Raw genomic sequence first — 26,694 nt, 5'->3', positions numbered from 1 at the left:
CCCAGTCTTTTGTCTATACGCTGTCGATGGCTTTAGTGCTTGAGAAAACTAAAAGACCAGATGTAGAGTTTTCTTAAAAATGGTGACCACTTCAACACGGGAACGTGGATTTGCCAGCCCCCATAGACTCACATAAGCAAGTCCTCCCCGCGGGGGCCGCAGCTGGCAATTATCAGCCTAGCAATTTCCAACAATTCGTGTCACCTTCGGGAAGGCAGTATCGCTCGGACAACCGAGGCGAACAGATGTGTGTAAGCAAACGTGTGCTCCAGTCAAGTGATTCAGAGAAGTGCTACGAATAGTGATAGTGACAAACAATGTAGCAGCAGATATCAACAATCAAGATTGCAACCAAAGGAGAAAAATATTATATAAAAGGGTCGTTAGATTTACCAGGCTTAAAGCAACAACAGCAAAATAGTAACTACCAAAACGATATGGAAACAGAAGAAATGGAAGAGCAGTGGAGACAGGAGGAGTGCAGACACGATAACGAAAGAAGTTACCAGGACGAAAACTGGAAGCTAGCAAAGACTAGCAAAAAACGTAAAATAATTCCAGGCCAAGTGCTGCAGGAAACCCAGATACAGAAAAGCAGCGATGGCTGCAAGAATTACCTTTAAGAAACTCCTTCAGCTCATTAACGGAAGAAATAGACAATGACCCGACAAGCAAAACCACAACTAAATCACCTTACATATCAAAACCACCACCAATATTTGTTGAGGCTCAAATAATAGACCCGCTTATTGAACTACTAAACAATATAGTCGGGAAGGATAACTACACAATAAAACAAACAAAATTAGAACAAGTAAAAATTCAAACAAACACCCCAGAAGTTTATAGGAAAGTGATAAAAGAACTAAAGGAAAAAAATGCTATATACCACACGTACCAACTCAAAACGGAAAGAAGCTATAAAATAGTTATAAGAGGTTTACATCCAAAAACTAACACAAAAAAATTAAGTGAAGAATTAGGAAAAATTGGCCATCAAACAAGAGCAATAAACAATATGACAAGAAACGATACGAAGCAACCATTACCATTATTCTTAATAGAACTTGAATCCAGAACCAATAACAAGGAAATTTATGAAATCAAAAAAATACTAAATACAATTGTAACAGTGTAACCACCACGCTACAAAAAAGATATACCACAATGCATGCGGTGTCAACAATACGGACACACAAAAAATTATTGCAACAGAAGCCCGGCATGTGTTAAATGTGCAAAAAATCACCTAACAATACACTGCCCATACACAGGAAAAATAGAAGAAGTTAAATGCTATAATTGTAACGGAAACCACCCAGCCAGCTACAAAGGATGTGAAATAAGGAAACAAATACAACGTAAACTGTTTCCTCCACTTCGCAACAGATCACACAATGACCATCAACCACAACAAAGTCTCGCTCGGGCAACCGAGGCGAACAGATGTGCGTAGGCAAACGTGTGCTCCAGTCAAGTGATTCAAAGAAGTGCTACGAATAGTGTTAGCGACAAACAATGCAACAACAGATATCAACGATCAAGATTGCAACCAATGGAGAAAAATATTACATAAAAGGGTCATCAGATTTACCAGGCTTACAGCAACAACAGCAAAATCATAACAACCAAAATGATATGGAAATAGAAGAAATGGAAGAGCAGCGGAGACAGGAGGAGTGCAGACAAGATAACAAAATAAGTTACCAGGACGAAAACTGGAAGCTAGCAAAGACTAGCAAAAAACGTAAAATAATTCCAGACACAAATGCTGCAGGAAACCCAGATACAGGAAAGCAGCGATGGCTGCAAGAATTACCTTTAAGAAACTCCTTCAGCTCACTAACGGAAGAAATAGACAATGACCCGACAAGCAAAACCACAACTAAAACTCCTTACATATCAAAACCACCACCAATATTTGTTGAGGCCCAAATAATAGACCCGCTTATTGATCGACTAAACAATGTAGTCGGGAAGGATAACTACACAATAAAACAAACAAAATTAGAACAAGTAAAAATTCAAACAAACACCCCAGAAGTTTATAGGAAAGTGATAAATGAACTAAAGGAAAAAAATGCTATATACCACACGTACCAACTCAAAACAGAAAGGAGCTATAAAATAGTTATAAGAGGTTTACATCCAAAAACTAACACAAAAAAATTAAGTGAAGAATTAGGAAAAATTGGCCATGAAACAAGAGCAATAAACAATATGACAAGATACGATACGAAGCAACCACTGCCACTATTCTTAATAGAACTGGAACCCAGAACCAATAACAAGGAAATCTATGAAATCAAAAAAATACTAAATACAATTGTAACAGTGGAACCACCACGCTACAAAAAAGATATACCACAATGCATGCGGTGTCAACAATACGGACACACAAAAAATTATTGCAACAGAAGCCCGGCATGTGTTAAATGTGCAAAAAATCACCTAACAATACACTGCCCATACACAGGAAAAATAGAACAAGTTAAATGCTATAATTGTAACGGAAACCACCCAGCCAGCTACAAAGGATGTGAAATAAGGAAACAAATACAACGTAAACTGTTTCCTCCACTTCGCAACAGATCACACAATGACCATCAACCACAACAAAGTATAACGGATAACGAAACAACATTGAAAGCACAAGAGGAACTAAACGCTATAAGCAGAAACATAGATCCCCAAGGTAAACGAAGCTACGCACAAGTAACTAAAAACATTAGCAAACCAACGCTTGCAATCAATCAGAATGAAAACAATAACATCGAAGACGTTACAGACATCAAAGAAATGCTCAAACAATCCATTAAAGGTATGGAAATGTTAGGAAAAATGGTAAGTGATCTAAACACAATACTAAGACAACAAGCACAACAAACAACAATCATGTTACAACTACTTACTAACTTGCTAAGTAAAAAATAGAGATGGACATTTTGAAAATAGCAGTCTGGAACTCCAATGGCTTGCAACAGCGAGCCCACGAAACTAAAATATTTTTGTATAAAAATAATATTGATATACTACTTGTCTCAGAAACACATTTCACCCTAAAAAACTACATGAAAATACCGTACTACACCATATACGATACCAAACATCCCTCAGGTAAAGCACATGGAGGAACTGCAGTAATAATAAAAAATGACATCAAGCATCACTTACATAGTCAAACAAATCAAGAACACCTACAAGCAACCACTGTCACAATACAAACCAATGACAATTACTTCCAGATGTCAGCAGTATATGCACCTCCGAGACACAAAATGACACTTAAAAAATGGGAAGAGTACTTCCAATCCTTAGGCGACAAATATATAGCGGCAGGAGACTTTAATGCAAAGCACACATTATGGGGTTCGAGAATTAGCACACCGAGAGGTAGAACATTGGAAAAATACATTAGAAGCAGCAACCTCAATGTACTATCTACAGGAAAACCAACGTACTGGCCGACAGACCCCAATAAAATACCTGACCTGTTGGATTTTGCAGTAACAAAAGGGCTAAATGTAAGCAAATTAAAAATAACGACCAGCCTCGAGCTTAACTCCGACCATACACCAATTATAATAGAATATACAAGCAAACCTCTACTTTATAACAAGTCAGAGTCGCTTTGCAATAAAACCACCAACTGGCAAACTTTCAAAGAACTGATCGAAAACAAAATCAACTGCAATATCCCGTTGAAAACACCTGAACACATTGAGCAGGCAGTAGCAACTTTGACAGAAATAATACAGGAAGCAGCGTGGGCAACCACCACCTATGAAACAAATAGCAGGCAATCAAAAATTATTCCGCAGGACATCCTAGACAAAATCAGGGAAAAAAGAAAAGCGAAAGCAAAATGGCAAAAACAGAGAACACGAGAAAACAAGAAAAACCTAAATAAACTTGCAAAGGAACTAAAGAATAAAATAAGGGAACATCATAATAACGAATTCTCAAAATTCATCGAATCACTATCCGCGCATGAGAATACCGACTACTCCCTATGGAAAGTCACTAACAAAATTAAGAAAACAGTAAAAACAATCCCAGCAATCAGAAAAATGGACAACACATGGGCTAGAACCAACGAAGAACAGGCAGAAGAATTCTCAAAGCACCTACAAAATATATTTTCGCCGTATGAAATTGATAACAACATCCCTGGATGGCAAACAAATGAAGAAGTGGAAAATGCCAGCAACACAACTGATAAACGCTGCACCATACTCAGCACAACAGCGCAAGAAGTTACAAACTTAATTGAGGCAACAAAGACAAGTAAAGCACCAGGATTTGACTTGATCAATGGGAAAATCTTAAAAAACCTTCCCCCAAAGGCAATAAGACTAACAACGATAATATTTAACGCAATTCTAAGAATACAGTACTTTCCTACACTATGGAAAATAGCACAGATAGTGATGTTACCCAAACCAAACAAAAACCCACATTTAACTGCATCCTACAGGCCGATATCATTACTACCTGCGTTTTCCAAATTACTAGAGAAAATAATATATAACCGCTTAAAACCAACAATAGAAAAAGAAAAACTAATACCGAACCATCAATTTGGATTCAGGAATAAACACTCCACAATAGAACAAATGCATAGACTCGTCAATGAAATCTTACAGTCGCTTGAAACAAAACAATACTGCACAGCACTCTTTATGGATATCGAAAAAGCATTCGACAAAGTTAACCATGAAAAACTTCTTCAAACAATCAAAAAGCAATTTCCAGAACAAATCTACAAACTACTCAAATCCTACTTAAACAACAGAACCTTTGTAGTAAAAATAAATGATGCATACTCTGAAATTAAGGACATCAAGGCAGGAGTACCGCAAGGAAGTGTCTTAGGACCAATATTATACACACTATACACGGCAGATATACCAACAACTGTCAACAGTAAAACACTGACGTTTGCGGACGATACGGCCATACTAGTGAGGCATGCAAATCTAGAAACGGCCGCCGCACTACTACAAGAACACACTACAAAAATAGAAAAATAGCTGCAAAACAAACAAATAAAAGCGAACACCAGCAAGTGCAACCACATAACATTTACACTTAGAAAAGGAAAAACACCAGATATCCAACTGAACGGCGCCCACATAGCACAAACAAAGCAAGTCAAATATCTAGGAATACATTTAGACACACGCCTTACATGGAAGCACCATATAAAATCAATAATAAACAGAATAAGTGCAAAAAGGAAGCAGATGTACTGGTTAATCAATAGAAAATCTAAATTAAGCACAATGAATAAACTAAATATATACAAAACAATAATCAAACCAATCTGGACATACGGAGTCCCATTATGGGGGACGGCAGCAATGAGTCACATAAGCAAAATAGAAATGGAGCAAGCAAAAATTTTAAGGACAATAGTTAACGCTCCATGGTACGTCAGAAATGAAAACCTACGAAAAGATCTAAAAATTCCAACAGTCAAAGAGGAAATCGCTAGATACGCAAAAAAGTACAAAGAAAGACTTGCAGCACACCCAAACCAGCTGGCTGCTGAAACAAATTTTTTTTTTTTTTATTTGTTTTATTAAATTTTTACAATTTGTCCAGAAGGACATTTGGTAAAATGTTATAGCTTAGAGAATAAAAGAATAAAAAAATAAAAAAATAAAAATAAATAGAAATAAATAAAATATAGCATGTGGATGGTTACCCCCAGCGGGGTTCCATCTTCTAGGTTTCCTATTGCATCTCTATTTCGAGGTCTGCGGGATGCTTCCTCTTCAGCCTTCTTTCTATTTTGGTTTTATTTGTTTCAGCAGCCAGCTGGTTTGGGTGTGCTGCAAGTCTTTCTTTGTACTTTTTTGCGTATCTAGCGATTTCCTCTTTGACTGTTGGAATTTTTAGATCTTTTCGTAGGTTTTCATTTCTGACGTACCATGGAGCGTTAACTATTGTCCTTAAAATTTTTGCTTGCTCCATTTCTATTTTGCTTATGTGACTCATTGCTGCCGTCCCCCATAATGGGACTCCGTATGTCCAGATTGGTTTGATTATTGTTTTGTATATATTTAGTTTATTCATTGTGCTTAATTTAGATTTTCTATTGATTAACCAGTACATCTGCTTCCTTTTTGCACTTATTCTGTTTATTATTGATTTTATATGGTGCTTCCATGTAAGGCGTGTGTCTAAATGTATTCCTAGATATTTGACTTGCTTTGTTTGTGCTATGTGGGCGCCGTTCAGTTGGATATCTGGTGTTTTTCCTTTTCTAAGTGTAAATGTTATGTGGTTGCACTTGCTGGTGTTCGCTTTTATTTGTTTGTTTTGCAGCTATTTTTCTATTTTTGTAGTGTGTTCTTGTAGTAGTGCGGCGGCCGTTTCTAGATTTGCATGCCTCACTAGTATGGCCGTATCGTTCGCAAACGTCAGTGTTTTGCTGTTGACAGTTGTTGGTATATCTGCCGTGTATAGTGTGTATAATATTGGTCTTAAGACACTTCCTTGCGGTACTCCTGCCTTGATATCCTTAATTTCAGAGTATGCATCATTTATTTTTACTACAAAGGTTCTGTTGTTTAAGTAAGATTTGAGTAGTTTGTAGATTTGTTCTGGAAATTGCTTTTTGATTGTTTGAAGAAGTTTTTCATGGTTAACTTTGTCGAATGCTTTTTCGATATCCATAAAGAGTGCTGTGCAGTATTGTTTTGTTTCAAGCGACTGTAAGATTTCATTGACGAGTCTATGCATTTGTTCTATTGTGGAGTGTTTATTCCTGATGGTTCGGTATTAGTTTTTCTTTTTCTGTTGTTGGTTTTAAGCGGTTATATATTATTTTCTCTAATAATTTGGAAAACGCAGGTAGTAATGATATCGGCCTGTAGGATGCAGTTAGATGTGGGTTTTTGTTTGGTTTGGGTAACATTACTATCTGTGCTATTTTCCATAGTGTAAGAAAGTACTGTATTCTTAGAATTGCGTTAAATATTATCGTTGTTAGTCTTATTGCCTTTGGGGGAAGGTTTTTTAAGATTTTCCCATTGATCAAGTCAAATCCTGGTGCTTTACTTGTCTTTGTTGCTTTAATTAAGTTTGTAACTTCTTGCACTGTTGTGCTGAGTATGGTGCAGTGTTTATCAGTTGTGTTGCTGGCATTTTCCACTTCTTCATTTGTTTGCCGTCCAGGGATGCTGTTATTAATTTCATACGGCGAAAATATATTTTGTAGGTGCTTTGAGAATTCTTCTGCCTGCTCTTCGTTGGTTCTGGCCCATGTGTTGTCCATTTTTCTGATTGCTGGGATTGTTTTTATTGTTTTCTTAACTTTGTTAGTGACTTTCCATAGGGAGTAGTTGGTATTCTCATGCGCGGATAGTGATTCGATGAATTTTGAGAATTCGTTATTATGATGTTCCCTTATTTTATTCTTTAATTCCTTTGCAAGTTTATTTACGTTTTTCTTGTTTTCTCGTGTTCTCTGTTTTTGCCATTTTGCTTTCACTTTTCTTTTTTCCCTGATTTTGTCTAGGATGTCCTGCGGAATAAGTTTTGATTGCCTGCTATTTGTTTCGTAGGTGGTGGTTGCCCACGCTGCTTCCTGTATTATTTCTGTCAAAGTTGCTACTGCCTGCTCAATGTGTTCAGGTGTTTTCAACGGGATATTGCAGTTGATTTTGTTTTCGATTAGCTCTTTGAAAGTTTGCCAATTGGTGGTTTTATTGCAAAGCGACTCTGACTTGTTATAAAGTAGTGGTTTGCTTGTATATTCTATTATAATTGGTGTATGGTCGGAGTTAAGCTCGAGGCTGGTTGTTATTTTTAATTTACTTACATTTAGCCCTTTTGTTACTGGAAAATCCAACAGGTCAGATATTTTATTGGGGTCTGTCGGCCAGTACGTTGGTTTTCCTGTAGATAGTACGTTGAGGTTGCTGCTTCTAATGTATTTTTCTAATGTTCTACCTCTCGGCGTGTTGATTCTCGAACCCCATAATGTGTGCTTTGCGTTAAAGTCTCCTGCCGCTATATATTTGTCGCCTAAGGATTGGAAGTACTCTTCCCATTTTTTTAGTGTCATTTTGTGTCTCGGAGGTACATATACTGCTGACATCTGGAAGTAATTGTCATTGGTTTGTATTGTGACAGTGGTTGCTTGTAAGTGTTCTTGATTTGTTTGACTATGTAAGTGATGCTTGATGTCATTTTTTATTATTACTGCAGTTCCTCCATGTGCTTTACCTGAGGGATGTTTGGTATCGTATATGGTGTAGTACGGTATTTTCATGTAGTTTTTTAGGGTGAAATGTGTTTCTGAGACAAGTAGTATATCAATATTATTTTTATACAAAAATATTTTAGTTTCGTGGGCTCGCTGTTGCAAGCCATTGGAGTTCCAGACTGCTATTTTCAAAATGTCCATCTCTATTTTTTACTTAGCAAGTTAGTGAGTAGTTGTAACATGATTGTTGTTTGTTGTGCTTGTTGTCTTAGTATTGTGTTTAGATCACTTACCATTTTTCCTAACATTTCCATACCTTTAATGGATTGTTTGAGCATTTCTTTGATGTCTGTAACGTCTTCGATGTTATTGTTTTCATTCTGATTGTTTGCAAGCGTTGGTTTGTTAATGTTTTTAGTTACTTGTGCGTAGCTTCGTTTACCTTGGGGATCTATGTTTCTGCTTATAGCGTTTAGTTCGTGTTGTGCTTTCAATGTTATTTCGTTATCCGTTATACTTTGTTGTGGTTGATGGTCATTGTGTGATCTGTTGCGAAGTGGAGGAAACAGTTTACGTTGTATTTGTTTCCTTATTTCACATCCTTTGTAGCTGGCTGGGTGGTTTCCGTTACAATTATAGCATTTAACTTCTTCTATTTTTCCTGTGTATGGGCAGTGTATTGTTAGGTGATTTTTTGCACATTTAACACATGCCGGGCTTCTGTTGCAATAATTTTTTGTGTGTCCGTATTGTTGACACCGCATGCATTGTGGTATATCTTTTTTGTAGCGTGGTGGTTACACTGTTACAATTGTATTTAGTATTTTTTTGATTTCATAAATTTCCTTGTTATTGGCTCTGGATTCAAGTTCTATTAAGAATAATGGTAATGGTTGCTTCGTATCGTTTCTTGTCATATTGTTTATTGCTCTTGTTTGATGGCCAATTTTTCCTAATTCTTCACTTAATTTCTTTGTGTTAGTTTTTGGATGTAAACCTCTTATAACTATTTTATAGCTTCTTTCCGTTTTGAGTTGGTACGTGTGGTATATAGCATTTTTTTCCTTTAGTTCTTTTATCACTTTCCTATAAACTTCTGGGGTGTTTGTTTGAATTTTTACTTGTTCTAATTTTGTTTGTTTTATTGTGTAGTTATCCTTCCCGACTATATTGTTTAGTAGTTCAATAAGCGGGTCTATTATTTGAGCCTCAACAAATATTGGTGGTGGTTTTGATATGTAAGGTGATTTAGTTGTGGTTTTGCTTGTCGGGTCATTGTCTATTTCTTCCGTTAATGAGCTGAAGGAGTTTCTTAAAGGTAATTCTTGCAGCCATCGCTGCTTTTCTGTATCTGGGTTTCCTGCAGCACTTGGCCTGGAATTATTTTACGTTTTTTGCTAGTCTTTGCTAGCTTCCAGTTTTCGTCCTGGTAACTTCTTTCGTTATCGTGTCTGCACTCCTCCTGTCTCCACTGCTCTTCCATTTCTTCTGTTTCCATATCGTTTTGGTAGTTACTATTTTGCTGTTGTTGCTTTAAGCCTGGTAAATCTAACGACCCTTTTATATAATATTTTTCTCCTTTGGTTGCAATCTTGATTGTTGATATCTGCTGCTACATTGTTTGTCACTATCACTATTCGTAGCACTTCTCTGAATCACTTGACTGGAGCACACGTTTGCTTACACACATCTGTTCGCCTCGGTTGCCCGAGCGAGACTCGATATGTTCTCGTGAACGCGTGTTCCGATTTAAATGGATAACTCTGCATATTGGTTACCGGTTGCTGATCGCTTAGCTTCTATTTATAAATGAGGGTCGACCGAGCTTAAAGACTCTATGCACAACGTACATATGTGAGACTATAAGAAATGTCTGTTACAACTTATAATTCAATTAAAAGTGAATATTATTAATGTATTAAGTTTGGGTTTGGGTTAGGCTTTTCAATCCGATCACCGTGAAGTGTAGACAAATAATAAATTATGTAATTATAAAGATAGTAAATGAATGGATAACTGATATTATTTTACGAAAAGTACAATTGTTCTTATTTTGCGGAGGCGTTTCCGGTCGCCTCTCGGTGGCTTAGATTGAAAAAATTAACCCAAATCCAATACATCGATTACATTTATTCATTTTTAATTAGGTTACACCAGATATTTCTTACAGTCTCACAAATACACGTTGTGCACAGAACTTCTAAGCTCCTCGTTTATAAACAGAAGATAAACAGCCAGCGGTCAACAACCAAACAGACGCATATGCTGTTGTCACGTCGGAGACACGGGAAATCACGAAATTGACAGATCACCGGTGACCTCCTCGCGTCGCGGTTCGAACGTTTCACAAATAAGGTAAAGAATTGAACTTTAGATATAATAGTAAAATTTATTGTATGAATCCAACAGAGTGACGGTTTAGAGTTATAACAGAGAATGTAGAGAGCTGATTTTAGGAAGGTTTATATACTATGGGTTTCCACGAGGCTCCTATGGAAGGAGTATCGTCGGGGGTATCGCCGGGGCACAGGTCAGAGTTGGCTATGCTGTTACTGTTTTCTGAGACTGGAACACTCTCTACGTTGTTGTTTCGATGGCCTGCAGAATGTTCGTTAGACTCCCTTGGTTTTTCTATCGCTAATTTATGGCTCCTGTGACTATTTGTGACACTGTTAGGGACACACAATTATAGACAGAATGTACTGTAGTGGTACCGACAATTTCTTGTGAATATCTCGTAAACTAAAGCTAAGCAGCGGTTATATATATCGCAAAAAGTTGTTCAAAATATTGATTTCTACAACATATCTAAAAATTATTGAAATCAATGAAATGGGTGCGATATCGACAATTATTATCATGATCTTTTTACCTTGTTCAGCCATTTAAGTCCTAGGGGTCATTGAAAAAACAGGATCGAAATATCCCGAACAGTACGATAACGCTTGTCTTAATCAATTGCGAAGAAAACCAAGCGACGCAACAGTGCTCGTCATATTTGTTACTTTATGAAATACATCTATATCATTATATATGCATACTATTAGTTTGTAAATATTTCAAGTTTTGTTCAATAAAAATTATTGAGAAGATAACAATGAAATAGAAAATACCGTCAGTCGTCCTTTCCGACACAAAATCTAAACAGCGTGATTGCACTGCTTGAGACTCAAACAGTTAGGGAGCAATGGACATAATATTTGCGATTAAGGCGAATAAAAGTGGAAATAGAAAATTTGAAAATACATGTTGTATGTCGAAATCACTGTAAAGCTATATGCCATTTCTTCATGGCTGTATCGTAAAATTTGTTCGGGAACCGAAGGAGATCAACTTCACTTTTTTAAATGAAATGTTTTACATTTTTTAATACATTAATCGATTCATCATAGCATTCCTTATAAAAAATTATTTATCTATTTATGTCAAAAATTTATTAGTAGTGCACAAAAAACTTGTTGCGAGGGTTTAAAAACATAAATGAAATTAATAAATTTTGGGTTTTTGTCAATTAGCAGCCAAATGTATATACCGTATTTTATGATAGAAAATTTCTTTTTCATTACGACATTCATTATTTATGTCAATATTATACTTTCGAGAGAATCTAATCTGATCTATCTGTTACGTCACGCGAGATAGTCCGTGCGACGTTCCTCACGGTCAGGCCGCCGAGTCCTGCTCATCGTCACACTGACCCGCAATAGACCCAAGGAACCACCATAAACCACATCTGTTGGTTGTCAATTCTATTCACATAAACATCTTCGGTTTATGAGTGGTCCCTTAAACAGTCCTTCGGTTTCTTGCACGCTCTTACTGATTACGGAGAAAGCAGATGTGCCCAGCGAAATAGCTGGTTTTTCCCCAGGAACAAGGGCACCACACATGCAAGAGACTTTCTCCTTGTGTTTCTTAACATTGGCTAGAACCAATGGACATCGCGGATCGTTACCCTCACTTTTCTACCGAAAAGTGTGAACTACGAATCCGCGTTCTTAGTTCAGCAAGGATACACTCACATCGTGCTTTCTTCCTAAATAGTACGAGACGGGTTTATCACATCTAATATCCCTCGGGCGGTCAAGTTCACTGTTCTAATATCCCTCGGACAGTCAAGTTCTCTATTCTAACACTCATCGGGCAGTCAAGTTCTAACATAACTCATTCAGTCAAGTTCTCGGTGCTCTATCTATTAAATCGATCAACCTTCGGGTCCATCACGGTGCTTTCCGACACGACGAATTCAAACACGTTCGGTTCACGTCATAATTATTGTAATCCAGTGTAAATAAATGTACATATATTATATAACTGTGAAGTCCAGTTATATTCCAACCCAATCACCCCCTATTCTCCCAAAAGAAATAAGGGGATCGCCCTGCTCGTGGTGTCGATTCGTGCAATCGTAGCGGGAATTTACGACTCCCGTTGACACGCTACAACGCGACCGTCTCCCCGCGACTGGACGAAAGAACACTATCTATTTGCTTGAATCGAATCACGTTAACTTTTAGGTTTCCCAGCTACATAGAAATAATGTTATTGGTTAATAGCTATTTCGAATGATCGACGTACTAATTTTTTGATTAGATGTCATTTTTGTAGGTGGTTTGTAAGACTGTCTAGTGCGAGTATAAACACGTGAAGGTGTGTGGGTCATCAGAAAATCTATATGTTGTTTTGTTACGATGCGCGACATACATTTTGTCCTGAAGGTAACGGATTTCGGTACGTGACTTTTCCGAAATTTTATCGGAACAATTGATTAAACTCATTAAAATCATCATATAAAATCATTGAAGAAAAGGCTCCTTGATAAGCTTTTGTAAGGTCACGAGGCAATCTCATGCTAGCCCGAGTTAAATGGGTCTCCAAGGCACTTGAACTTAGCTTAAGTAGAAATGGTTCCATATATGTGTACAGAATCGATTTTTCAAGTGGCTGGGCCAGTTTAGTTTGCTAATGGAAACTGCTCCATATAAGTAGATTGAGGCAAATGTTCTTGGATTAGCGTAACTTGCCAGTGGATCTTCAGCTTAAACCTTGATGACACATTATTTATGGTTCCGATACCACATAACATACGACGTATGAGCTTGACATATGCATTTAACTGCATTGACTTACATTGACTTGAAGTTACAATGTATGTACAAATATATGTATATGTACATATTTACACACATGATTAAATATGTATATGTTTTATATGTTTCTACTTTCAAAGAAATTCATTTCTATTAATGAAATATTAGCTATAGTAACCGTTCCATAATATTACAAATTGGTTAAAATTGTATTTAAAATTCTTTAAAAAATTCAATTTTTACTTTTATACATTTTTAATAATAATAATTATTATTTCATCTTCATAATGTAAAATAATATTAAAGAATGCAATCTATAAAACAATATAAAAATCCTAAAACTTTCATAATAATCTATTCCATATCACAAACGCTTATTAAAATTTATGATAATATTTATGATAATTTTCCTCTTATTACCTTTGTTCTCTAAAAATCTATTTTTTATCTTTTATTTCTGTAACTACCATCGCCCTTTTGATGTCACCTAATTTCTTTTAAAAGAATTTTAGAGTGTACCAAATCCCATGATATAGAGCTTGTATCTTTTTTAGTACACAAATCCATTACTATTTGTGTACTTTTTACTCCCCGCATTATTCCCAAACATGTGCCAGCTGCCATGTTATATATAGGTGTGTTATTCTAAACAAAATATATTTACTCAGTAAATATAATTTAAAATTGTAAATATTAGAGAACTAATAAATACTTACAGTATTTTTATGATGCCATTCTTGATTACCACCCATCTCATGACATTTTCCAAGCTTTGGAACTTTCTCAGCTCCTTCCATGCAAAGCATCTGGCCAAGTACTAATTCGTTTTTACCAGTCTCATACCACATCTATGAAAATTGAAATAAATTTAAAGAAACTTAATTTGAAGAGATATAATGTATTTAGTTACCTGTGATTTAATTCTTAAACATGGTGCTAATATAAGCTTAGAACCTTTTGTTTTAATATCTTTCTCACTTTGAATGCATAACGCTGAATTAGAAAGTCTAATTTGATATTGATCAGTGTAATTTCTTTTCCTAGAATGCCAGGGTTGTATTGGTTTCTGTTCGATTTTTGCCCATTTATCTTTTAATCTATTTTTATTATCATCTGGTAATGCTAGTTCAGGGTATACTACATTTAAGTACCATGCAAAATTTTTACATTTTAATCTCTTTCTTAAATTTAATCTTTCCGAAATATCACCGTAATCAACTTTTTGAACATTTTTTAAAAAGTAATCTTTATATTCATCTAACCAAACATGTGCGACGCGTAATGAATTTTTCAACATAGTATCATGTTGATCAAATGTACCATATGGTCTCCTTCTTCTAAATACATGTCCAACTCTTGAGCATGGTATTAATTCAATACTTCCACCACACATCCAAATCTAAAAGACATTACAAATTATTATTGGAATGAAAAATATATGGTTAAAAAAATGATTATCTTACTCTAAATGATATTTCAAGATTTTCACCACCCCAGATATCCATACCAGCATCATATTCTCCTAATTTTGTAAAGTATTTTCTGTCCATTGCAAATAAACCTCCAGCCATTGTTGGAGACCTATTGAATAATAATTGCTAACATATATATTACAGGAAACTGTTATATTAGTACACATGTAACTAAATAAGTACACATATATTCTCACTTTATAGGTTTTACAAAATCTTCATCATGGACAAATGTACCAATTGGCACATTATCCCATTTAAAATGTAAACCCCAATTAAAACCTCCTCTTACCAGAGGACTACCAGTATATTGAAATGTATCTGGATTAATTATATCAATAACTGGCATGGCAATGACAGTTTCTGAATGAGCAATTTGTGAGAGGAGAGGTTCTATCCACCTTTTGTTTACTTCTATATGACTGTCTAAGAAAATTAAAACTTCTCCAGTTGCTTTTCTTGCACCAAACATTCTTGCTCTGATCAATCCTTCTCGTTTCTCTGTTTTATAAAATTTCACTTTACCATTAAAATTGTTGGCAATGTATGTCTTAATTTTTTCATGTAACGCTTTGCTATCACTCCAATCATTTACTAAGATAATTTCATGTAGAAGATTTGCAGGAGTTCTATCAATAATGGAATGCAAGGATCTTAAAAGTGTCATATAATGTTCATTATAAAAACATATAACAATACTAGCATTTGGTAATTTAGATGAATACTTTTGTATTTCACATAATTTATGCCTCGTATCTGGTAATTCTCTATGCAACCCAATATTATCTGACACTAATATATTAAAGGAGTAATTTTTATATCCTTCATCTCGTTTTCGTTGATCTTCAAAATTTTTTACCATTCCTAGTTCATCTAAACCTATAAATAAATAGAATATCAATATGGAATCGAATTAATGGTTTAAAAAACAATTATACATGATATAATGATAAATAATATTAAAAAATGTTATATCAAGAATTTAAAATAAATATTAGTTCTCTGAATATACCTTGTCCTAATGTAACAGCAGGTTTTACTGGTACAGGTTGTAATTGTTGTAATAGTTTGTCACTATTTTTAAAGGCATTTCTCCTTAAATTATAAGTACCTTTATCTATCATACTTTGTTTGTCATGATGAGCAATTAAATTATTGTGAAATTTAAGATGTTGATTACTATAAGTTTTATGATAAAATTGAGAGTCTTTTCCTAACTTTGAATTCTCTAATACTAACATTGTTGGATTTGCAGTATTAGTATTTTGAGATAATCTTGAATAAAGATATAAACTAGAGGCCCATGTTAATGAAGCTATTATTATTCCAGATACAAAAGAAACATATCTTGTTGACATCATCTGTAGAGAATAAAAAAATAACATAGCTTGTATTATATACAACGGTATATTTACTACTAACATTACTTTTATTAAAAGCAATTTACGGCAAGCAAAAGATTACATATGCTCCAACTTACGTTGGAATACTTCTTTCTAGCCTTATTCAAATTCTGACTATCTGATGAAAGTGCATTCTAAAGATAAAAAGAGCACACAACGATGTTACTACTAGATACTATGTGTCACCATTTTGTAATTTACCCGTATAACGTATAACAGCTGCATTATTGATTTCTAATTATTTTATGATATGTGTTTATATAGATATATGTGTGCAATAGAAAATGTAAATATTTTAAGGATAGTATTTATATCTATATTAATTTATTAATAATATTTATCTTTTTATATTTTTCAAGCAATTTAAAGAAGTAAGTAAATTCTTCTACCAGCCCCTGTGGCCTAATGGATAAGGCATCGGTCTCCTAAACCGGGGATTGTGGGTTCGAGTCCCACCAGGGGTAATCTCAATTAAATAAATTTTTTTCCTTCTAATAAAAACTTATTTCGTATCTTTACGTTTCTCGCCATTAGTATTTATCATTACTGTCTTTAGAAATGACAGAGAAATTAATGAAGACAAGGTAATTTATTTACACAAATATTTTTTAGTATTCAAATGTTTACATTATTGTAACAGAGAAAATATTCTTTTACAGACATTCCTTTCACATTTTTTGTTTTTTTAACTAATTTATATAATAATTAAATATCTGTGCATATTCAGGATATTAATTGATTTTTGCATTTTTAATCTCTGCTTTATTTTTTTTATGGTTGTTTTCTACATCTGCTTTATAATGTGCAATAAATCTTGCAGATGGATCACTAACTCCCTTTGTCCACCGTGGCATCCAAAAGTATGGCACAAAATTTTTAGCTTGTTCTGCATAATGTTTCTCAAAAACTTTTCTGAAGTATAAAAATTAATATTTATTTTTGGAGTACTAGTAAAGCATAAAGTAAGTACAAAGATAGATATTAGACCTGTAATAAAGAGCTTCTTTGGTTTTTGGAGGACAATGAGGGAAGTTTAAATAAGCTTTTTCTAATTCTTCGTGTGAAATACGAGTATCTACTATGTCATCTATAATATGGAAAAGCGATTTCTTAAGCGATGTTACACCATCGCTGAAAGCTTCTTTATGTCTCCATAATATATTTGACGGTAACAGATTCGTATCATCAAATGCAGATCTTAATAAATATTTTTCAATTCCTCCTGTAGTGAATAATATATTTAAATTTTAATTTAATCCGTTAATTTTTTTTTTTTTTATTTTATTAGACTGTACCTTGAGGCTGTCTTGAAGCAGCATCTAATGATAGATAATAATTTGTGAACTGGATATCTAAGAATGGAACTCGTAATTCTAAACTAAATGCACTGGTTGTTCTGTCTGCTCTCAAGCTATCATATAAATATATATCCTTCAATAATCGAACAGACTCATTGTGAGCTTCTGTTGCATTTGGTGCATCTCTGAAATAAATGTATCCTTGTGCCAATTCGTCTGCACCTTCTCCACTAAATATTACAGTTGCTTTTGTGTTATATTTTATGTATCTTGAGATAAGATACATACTGAAAATAAAATTAATATCTCTGAACATGTACAAATTATTTATTCATAAAATTAAGATGCTTTATTTGTAGAGTGTAATTTACCCAATAGACGCTCGAATTGTAGTAATATCACAGGTCTCTAATTGATAAATGAGTTTGTCCAAAATATCAACTACATCATCTTTGGAAAATATTACTTCATGATGTTCTGTTCCTATATGTTCCGCAACCTAATAAATATTATCATATGTAATGTGAACCTGAGGAACGTATCATTACATAAAAATGTAACTTTCAACCTGTCTGGCTGCAATAATATCTGGGCTGTCTCCCATACCAATTGCGAAACTTTTTATTTTATATGGCAATTTCATCTCCTTTGCATGTTTTACAAGTAAAGCAGCAATTAAACTGGAATCTAGACCACCTGATAGTAGACAACCAACTTCTCTGTCACACATGAATCTTTTTTTCACAGCAACCGAAAGTAGCTTTCTTATATTTCCATATACATCTGTACTACTCAAACCTGAAATATAATTTATTAGATTATTTTGTTTGTTTAAGGTTTATAAATACTGCAATATTACATGTTTCAACAAACTATTATAAGGAACAAAAGCTGCAAAATGAGGCTTGTCTCCAGGTTGATAATAGTTTACTTTTGTTAATAATTTCGTTCTACCATCGTTTAAAATTTCATACTCTTCATAACTTCCTGGTTGAAATGGCTCCAATGTCCATTTTGATGTCATTTGTTTAGTTATTTCCATAAGCCCCTAAACAAACATTTTAATACAAGAAATGTTTATTTCATACTGAAAGAATATACATTTAATTTATTACTTTGCTCTCTGAACAAATCCCAAGTTGTCCATCATCAGAGCTTAATCGGAAAAGAGGTCTAACACCATAGGGATCTCTACCAATAAGAATCCTTCTACTTTTAATATCCATTAAACAGAATGCAAAAACTCCATCAAGCATTTTTGTCACATTTTCAATACCAAGATGTACATATAAATGTATTATCACTTCAACATCACATCTGGTTGTATATGTAAATCCATGTTCCATACCAAGCTATAAAATTACATTTATTATGTAATAAGTGAAACAATTATCTGAAAATGAAATAATATTTAAATAAACAATAACGAATAATGACAGTGTTACCTTTTGACAATTATAAATTTCACCATTGCATAGTAAAAATAAATGTGGATATTGATAAAGTCTCATTGGTTGCATTCCATGAAGATTGTCCACAATTGCTAATCTATGAAACCCAAGATAACCATTCTGCAAGAAAAGATTGCAAAAATTTGTTTATATTATATAATTACGTTAATAAATGTATGTATAATTGTTTGAAAAGTTCTTTGAAAAGTTTTAATGAAATCATACCTTAACTGCATGATCAAATTCAAGTTTAAATGCTTCTGGACCACGATGTGTTATTCTCTCAAAGTTTTTAGAAATATTGGTTAAAGATGGTACATCTAATCCAAAGAGAGCCCAAATTCCACACATCTTATATTTTTTAACTGTACTAGTTCATAATAAATTATTATCGATTTACAATGTAAATATCTTACATGAAAAAATTAAAGCATGTACTAAATAAACACTAAATGAAAATATTAAAAACAATAAAAAGTACCTTACGAGGAATTGCTAAGAGTATCTTACGAAAAATCGAATTTCTCTTTCGTTTTAATTGTTATTATATGTACATACATATGTACAACACATATAGTAATTGAAGCGACAGATGTTAAGAATGAATGAACACGTGTCCATTACGAATACGCTATTCCACGTATGTATGTAAGAATTTACAGTTTTCTGACGTAATGTTGATAACATTTAACAAATAAGATGATAATAAAATAAAAAGTATATTAATTTAATTCTCATATTGCAGTGTCTGAGTTCGTTCGAACTAGTTAGCAAACGACGTAAGTTGTTTATGATAGGATGATAAGAAGCCGAACGTATCTTTAAATGACGAATTTAATCAGTATTCGATAGCTCATAGATGACTCGTTATATTTGATTGAAATAGTATGTATACATGTACAATGTTGCCATTTTGAATCTTCTCGCGAGCTTGGGTTCCGAATTAAGTGGATAACCCTGTATGTAATTGTTAACTTCTAAATTCATCTCAGCTTTGAGCCACGACTGTCATTCTATTTTTATATTTTGTACTCTTCTTACTCTTTTTATCTATATTACTTTCTATTACTATCTATATGTGCTACTCTTTTAACAGGCAATCCCAATTTAAAATATTATGTCGCTCCACTTTAAGGAATATGGGTGTTTGCGTCGATCATTTTTTATCCGAAATGTTCAAAGCAAATCCTACAAAAAATACGAATAGAAGGAAAAGGTTGAAGGAGAATGCCGTGCCCGAGCCATCAAAATATTTCTGTAAAAAATAAAGAAGAAAATTAGATGTACAAGAAAGACAGCTTGTAATCTAAAAACAGCTGATGAAAAAAGAAAAAGGGCAAGCCGAAGAAGGACATCACATCACCACTGCAACTACCAACAACAGCAAGTGAACGTGGTTTATTGGTGTAGAGGTAACAAAATTTTTTGGTGTTAAAAATAATATTTTGTAAAACGTAAATTTTAATGATTTCACATCAGCTTCATTGCTGTATTATTCCAGAGGTAAATATTAGTGAATACTTTTAGAAAAAATACAATGTTCCAGTTTTATTTCTATTAAATGCATATTAGTATATATTCGTACGAGAAGAGGAAGACGAATCAAAAAGAGGATGAATTCCGACATCTTCGCCTGAGAAGAGGACGCTTCGTTGCAGAAGGCGAGAATGCTGTTTCCCGTTGATTCTCTTATTCATAAGATAAGGCAATCAATCACTGTGAAGTCAGCCTACAAAACAATCGTGTTCCGAATTCCACAGTTTCTGAAGAATCAATTCCTTCAATTATTCTGAAGGGGAGCTTTCCGTTAAAATTGAAGAAGATCCACACTCGAGAAGTACATTTAATTTACAATTAGTTTCATTATTGCACGATTTTATCATTCTTATACTTGTCTATCTCGGATAGGATAGTAGATATGAACTTTTCCGTAGAAACTTATAATTAAATGTTTCTTGTACAACTCAATGGAATTTGGAATGGAACTTAATACGTTCTTGTCTGTGCTAGTATGCAACCAAACAGAGCAGATCCTTAATTTTCTAGGTTCTTGTACATGCTAATGTACATGTCAATTAAACTCAGCACTTAGTCGCATGGTGCAGCATTAATCCGCGAACAACTAGGTCCATAAGCGTGAGCACTCTCATTTCTTATCTCATTCTACTTTATTTTATTCTACTTTGTTATTTATGCAATAAAAATTATATGATATTATTTAATATTTTAAATTTTCTAACTTTTTTATTCATAATAATGACATAGAATTGTTTTCATAAAATTTTCATTCATGATATAAAATATTGAAATAAATAGAAAAAACAGAAGCAAATCTTCTTTTCTAATTTCTAATTTTGATGAAAGACTTTCCAAGCGTTAATAAGATATCTATGTATGTATGTATATATGTACTTATGTATGTATATATATTATTTATGTAATGAAACTTAAAGCCTAGGTGTAGTATAATTTTTGTTTACATAACTGTACGTTTAGTATGATTTATTTTATTGAAATATTATATTTTATTTATTTAAATTTTATTTAAATAAAAAATATTTTTATAATAAATTTAAACGTTCTCTACTCATTATTTATGACAGGCGTGGATTGATATGTCCGAAAATTATTCTAGTAAAGGTGATTCCATAAAGCATATTTATTATGTAAAAATTATATGTATGTATAATGTAGCATATATATATATATATATATATCATGTTAAATTCCTTTGACATTACACACAATTAATCAATTAAAGAGTATATTACTTATGAACAAAATATAATCTATAAAGGTACGTCAATGACGATTAAACATTTTTCAATCACAAATTAAAAAATTGTCTTTTATTCCCTCGAATTGGTTGATCTTTATTTTAAGGTACCAAAAATTATATGTTTTATTTGCAATCTTGCAGTCCTCGACCTATAGAATTTTAAAATATAAATTTTAAGTTACGGAATTCACTGGTTCAAAAGTTCTGACTGTCATGGACATGGGAATACAGAAACTATAGGGACTATAGTGACTATAGGGACCGTGCAATAATTGAAGAAAGATGGAGCCGTTTCCAGGCAGGGGGGGACATAGTACTTGGGGCCGCATTGGTGATTGGATGTGATTGCGGAAGCGCAATTTTATTTTCATCAAGTAACACTGGATCAATGTAAATGGTTAACTGGTTTATTTTCTCCTTCCAATACAGGTCATTGAGTCAGTGATCAATGATCAATGCGACCCTAAACTACCACATGATCGTGTTTTTCATTTCCTTCGGAGTAGCTCATACAAATAGATCTCAATACTTGTACACCAAAGTCTAGGGAAAATCGTCCGAAAAATGAGTCGTAACTAGCTGTGAAAAATCAACATAAACAAGAAGATTCTTGTCCTGCGCATGCGTGACATACTATGAATGTCTCAGTCAGAGACAGAGACACTATATTCATCTCTGTCTGTCTCTCAAGAACGCGATCTTTGCTTACTGTACATGTTGATTTGTCACAACTAGATACGACTCAATTTTCGGTCGATTTTCTCTAACTAGTGTTCAGACCTGTTTATATGATCATTAGTAAACTCATTAATAAAATTTACCTTGCAGGGTCGTAACTTAGGCAGTCACCGTGATGGGAAAACACATAAGTTATATTTGTAGGAACATAATAGGAACTGATAGGATTGAAAGTACTAGCGAGAAAGTATGTCGATGTGTCGGTAGCCATCTGATGGCAGAGTTTGGAGTGTCTCTACACGATTGCAATCAGTGGTGCCCTCTTTCAACTCGCTTGAAAATTTGGTAACTCATATGAAGTAGTGATTATATTAAAGACAGGAGGGGGACATACGATCGCTGTTCCTTTCCTCTGGTTTGCTCTTTTTCCGTTTAATTTCTTTGATCGCATAGATTTTTTTTTTGGTAGTATATGCATTTAAAATTCAAGACAAGTTACATTTAATTTAAATAAGTATGTTTATACAGAGTAGGAGGTAATCAAACTGGTGTGCGTAATAAACTTCTAGGTAGTTTGTTCGATCAGCTGGTCTCTTGTGAGTTGTGTGAGACCGCCTTGAATGTTGGCATACAAGTGCGCCGAGCAGTTGGCTCTTGCCAGGGCTCCAGGAAGGATGTGTAATCGGGGGTGTACGGTTCTTGAGACTGCCACCGGTTTTTTGCGTGCCGGCCGCTTTATGGCCTACAACGCGGCACCATAGCCTCGGCTATCCGATTAAAATATCCTTATTTCGTGTTTTATTCATCCGTCCGATGTAAAGAGTATGATCGACAACTTGTATCCACAAAAATGGAGTAGTTGTTGGCGAAAAGTTTTCGGTGACGAGTTATTTTCTACGGTGAAAACAATATCGAGAATCGACGACGTTCGTTAGTTACCGTGTACTTATCGTTAAAGTTTCAGTTCGACAAGTTGAAACCTGTATTTTCAAGGTTAGAACTGACGAATATCGTGCACACAACACGACACGACACGACTTGGCGGTGGTGCGCTTCGCATTTTTACGACGCGCTTAGGTTAAGTGTCATTCGATGTACCATCGAATTGTTGAATGACAAGTTGAAAAAGAGGCAGATACTTATTGTATCAGTTATATCAAAATTTTCTTTACGGATACTACACGAGTGTACACATTCTGTTTGAGAGAAAGGGTAGTAAACGTGATTCACTGTGGCGAAGAAACAACGAGACGAAACCTCGCCATTGCAACTGATCAAATTCAACATATGTATTTGTGTGCCCTTCTTGGTGCAACGAAAATTCCCGCAAAACAAGCCGGTCGATACGATCCGAGTGTCTCAAAGAAAGAAATTTGTGGATTTCCTTGGTAAGACAGCGTGGTGATCATCGTTCTGCGTTAGTCGTATTGATAGATGATGGGAATGATCCAAAATGTTTTTCTGCAAACGTAACATAACTTCTCTGATCAATTAAACAAAATTTAAAAAAAAGAATAAAATAGTCTGACTCTAAGCTGCTGTAATATCATTCAATTCATTGAATTTTCGGATCGTATTAATTACTGAACATATTAATTGTTCATATCGATACGTGTTCCAAATTGCAAGAAACCGGAAGGAAGTGTGTGCAGTTAAACGATAAAAAAGTACGGCTGACGTGGGTTAGCAAATTATAGGGTTTGTTATCGACGTCATTTAATGGCTCACATGATTCTTGTACTTAATGCAAAACCTAACCTCAATGCAAGCAGTACAAAGTACTTATCATAAATCGAAATCTGCAGTACTTTCATTTCTAATCGATGAGACAAGCAAGAGAATACGTCAAGTTTGATTTTACAATCGGTTTCTGAAAACGGCTTGGCTACTCTATTCCAGTACTTAACAGTTTCGATTTTGGGAGAAAAAGAGAACACACTGTGCCGGCATTATCTATTTATCGACAGTTTATACTAATGTATAGAGTTTAGTGGTGAAAAATTTATTCAGTGTGTGCATAAATAATTAGTGAAACGCTTTTCTATATTAGCAATTTTGTAGCTACTGGCTAACCAACTTTATCGGAGGACGATTTTCTAGCGATAACGAAAACGATTATTACGCAAATAAACGACATCGCTGCCGAAAAATTTTTAGACAGTGCAACGCATCGTATCAAGGTAAATGCATATATGCATAGTGGCATGAAAATAAAACAACTATCTAAGACAAATTATCTTGTATGAAATCTTATTTCATCTCTTAATTTTAACGTTTTCTCTGAAAATTTTTAAATTTGTTTTTTGTTTTACACATTATCACATTTTAAATATCACAATGCTAACGAAACGTGTATTTTTAACAACTTGTATTTTCTGTGTAACACTAGTTTTTTTATCGTTTATATATTTTGATTAATTCTTCAATTTAATTCTTAGTAAACGATTAATAAGCATATTCTTTAATGTGAAAAATAAGCTTTCTTGGAATAAAGTAAGGTAGTATTTATTTATTAATGTAAAGATAGAATGTAATGTAGACACAGAAACGGAATTAAGATGATTTTTATAGTATGTAAGAATGTATGATAAAATTTCATTTTGGCCAAGCCAAAGACAATCCTTAATAATCAAGACACCTTATGTAAGATATACCGTGTATTCTTTGGGTTTGGCTAATCAGGAAGTAATAATAGCTGAGGTATATACATATACCTATGTATATATATCTATATATACATATGCACTTGTTATGATATTGAGCTGCTGTGTACATTTCAATATTTTTTATATAATTTCGATATAATTATCGACTGTTGCGATATATTTGTTTAATAATATGAATTTTTGGAAATTTTGAGTTATTTAAGGGAAATCAATTCGAATAAAATTTCTTTTATTTTTGCCGACAGGAATAAAAAAATGCTTAATCAATGTAGAATTTGTAATCAATTTTTTTGGAGTAAAATATTTTTTGGAAGTAGATACATACATGTATACATTTTTTGGTAATTTCGTATGTGTGTGTTTGTGAGTAACGTTCGTTATTCACTATTTTAATATCGGCATCACACTATTCATTTAAAACACAATAAAACGGCAACAAGAAATCGTACATAAACTTTTAAGGAGTTGTTGTAAAAGAGAGGTTTCAATCTTCATTCTTCATGGCGATGTAAGCCTTGAAGAAATTTTTTAAATTTTGCAGAGGCGTTTAGTTCTATAAAATTTTCGGGAAAGAAAACCATCTTTACATTTTCATATTGCTTGTTAGCGTAAACGCATCTTCGAGATGATTCATCTTACTGAGATGAAAATAAGGGTTTCGTAGTAAAATGATGTCAAATAAATTGTTATATGATTTTGCTCACCAGGTTATAACAGTTCGAATATCAACAATTTTTCGGTAAAAATTCTGTGATTTAATTTCTTAATTTCGTTACTGTGGTTTCCTTATTATAAAGAAGACTATGACAAATTGAAAAAAATTTAGTTAGGTCATCCATGATTTCTTTATTATGAGAAACTCAACATAAATTAAAAGTTACCGTAACGTATTATACAATATAAACAGTAGTAAACTTCGGTCCCTTTATATTTTTCTCACAAATCTATCATTTATATCATTTATGCAAAATCTCTGACAGTCAATAGTATTCTACATGCTTTACTATACGTATGTGTATATATTTGTAAAGAGTCTATTCATTTTATCTTTTTTTCTGTTATGTATTACGCATAATTTCTGTTCATTGCTGTAATTCAATTGGATTGTTATGTATGAACAAATCAATCTCATTAAATTTTCTTACAGGAAAATGGAAAGCATTATGCTTCCATTTTAGATTGAAATTATCATATCGATTAATTAGTTTTTGTTCTTTCTAATGAATATTATGAGTTTTTGAAGTATTAAACGGGATCCTTTTTTTTTCTTAATGTGCTACGTATATACAAAATTTAACGTCGAACTTTTAATGAAATATTTACTATATTATACAGAGTGTTCTGTGCAATTTGGCAAAACTACATACTTATATGTAGCTCTAAAACGATAGAAAATAAAAGATATGTCATTAGGCAAAATGAAAAGGTTCCGATTGTGTTTTGAAGATTTTACGTTTACCTTTATTTTTCTAAAGTGAATTATAAATGTTTCTATATAGCAATCGATGTCAAACGATCTTTTTATTTTCTACATATAAAAAATGAATATCTCTTACTTAATAATCACATAGATCGAAATTGATTAATTTACAAGATATCTGAACTTTCATTTCGTAAAACTTCTCGTATGAAAAACAAG

At 33.6% G+C, this 26,694-nt stretch overlaps 4 protein-coding genes, 1 long non-coding RNA gene and 1 other non-coding gene across 10 annotated transcripts in view; 3 read left to right on the top strand and 3 right to left on the bottom strand.

Moving 5' to 3' along the window:
- Fws (Conserved oligomeric Golgi complex subunit 5 four way stop) overlaps positions 1-26,694 on the bottom strand; it is a 221,738-nt gene that overhangs the window by 14,035 nt on the left and 181,009 nt on the right. The gene's annotated exons all lie outside the window — the stretch shown is intronic.
- Pgant35a (polypeptide N-acetylgalactosaminyltransferase 35A) lies at positions 13,168-16,414 on the bottom strand. 2 transcript variants are annotated; one of them, XM_072006247.1, is made up of 7 exons: positions 16,261-16,414; positions 15,793-16,141; positions 14,978-15,659; positions 14,772-14,889; positions 14,219-14,707; positions 14,025-14,156; positions 13,168-13,953 (listed from the first exon to the last, which is right to left on the bottom strand). In XM_072006247.1, exons 2-7 carry the CDS (start codon positions 16,139-16,141, stop codon positions 13,792-13,794), a joined length of 1,932 nt encoding a protein of 643 aa, XP_071862348.1. In that variant the 5' UTR covers positions 16,261-16,414; the 3' UTR covers positions 13,168-13,791. The 2 variants fall into 2 exon arrangements, with proteins under 2 accessions (XP_071862348.1, XP_071863150.1); XM_072007049.1 differs by having other exon boundaries at positions 16,208-16,374.
- On the top strand, positions 16,575-16,647 carry Trnar-ccu (transfer RNA arginine (anticodon CCU)). Its single transcript has one exon. It is a non-coding gene; the product is annotated as a tRNA-Arg (tRNA).
- Asns (asparagine synthetase) lies at positions 16,754-22,660 on the bottom strand. 4 transcript variants are annotated; one of them, XM_072008285.1, is made up of 10 exons: positions 22,533-22,660; positions 19,158-19,302; positions 18,927-19,052; positions 18,597-18,833; positions 18,355-18,529; positions 18,050-18,279; positions 17,853-17,980; positions 17,479-17,768; positions 17,171-17,405; positions 16,754-17,095 (listed from the first exon to the last, which is right to left on the bottom strand). In XM_072008285.1, the coding sequence occupies exons 1-10, from the start codon at positions 22,658-22,660 to the stop codon at positions 16,915-16,917; spliced, it is 1,875 nt and encodes a 624-aa protein (XP_071864386.1). In that variant the 3' UTR covers positions 16,754-16,914. The 4 variants fall into 4 exon arrangements, with proteins under 4 accessions (XP_071864386.1, XP_071866890.1, XP_071865239.1 ...); XM_072010789.1 differs by having other exon boundaries at positions 19,158-19,297; positions 22,533-22,640; XM_072009138.1 differs by lacking the exon at positions 22,533-22,660 and adding an exon at positions 19,414-19,562.
- On the top strand, positions 19,769-20,770 carry LOC139992166 (uncharacterized). Its single transcript, XR_011801097.1, has 2 exons — positions 19,769-19,891; positions 20,029-20,770. It is a non-coding gene; the product is annotated as an uncharacterized lncRNA (long non-coding RNA).
- Snf4agamma (SNF4/AMP-activated protein kinase gamma subunit) overlaps positions 22,827-26,694 on the top strand; it is a 132,019-nt gene continuing 128,151 nt past the window's right edge. The window contains exon 1 of the mRNA XM_072004953.1: positions 22,827-24,569. The gene's annotated coding sequence lies outside the window, so the exon portion shown is untranslated. The remainder of the gene's footprint in view (positions 24,570-26,694) is intronic.

This window comes from Bombus fervidus, chromosome 1 (assembly GCF_041682495.2).
Source record: "Bombus fervidus isolate BK054 chromosome 1, iyBomFerv1, whole genome shotgun sequence".
Taxonomy (NCBI): domain Eukaryota; kingdom Metazoa; phylum Arthropoda; class Insecta; order Hymenoptera; family Apidae; genus Bombus; species Bombus fervidus.
This window is presented reverse-complemented; position numbering and strand designations above follow the sequence as displayed.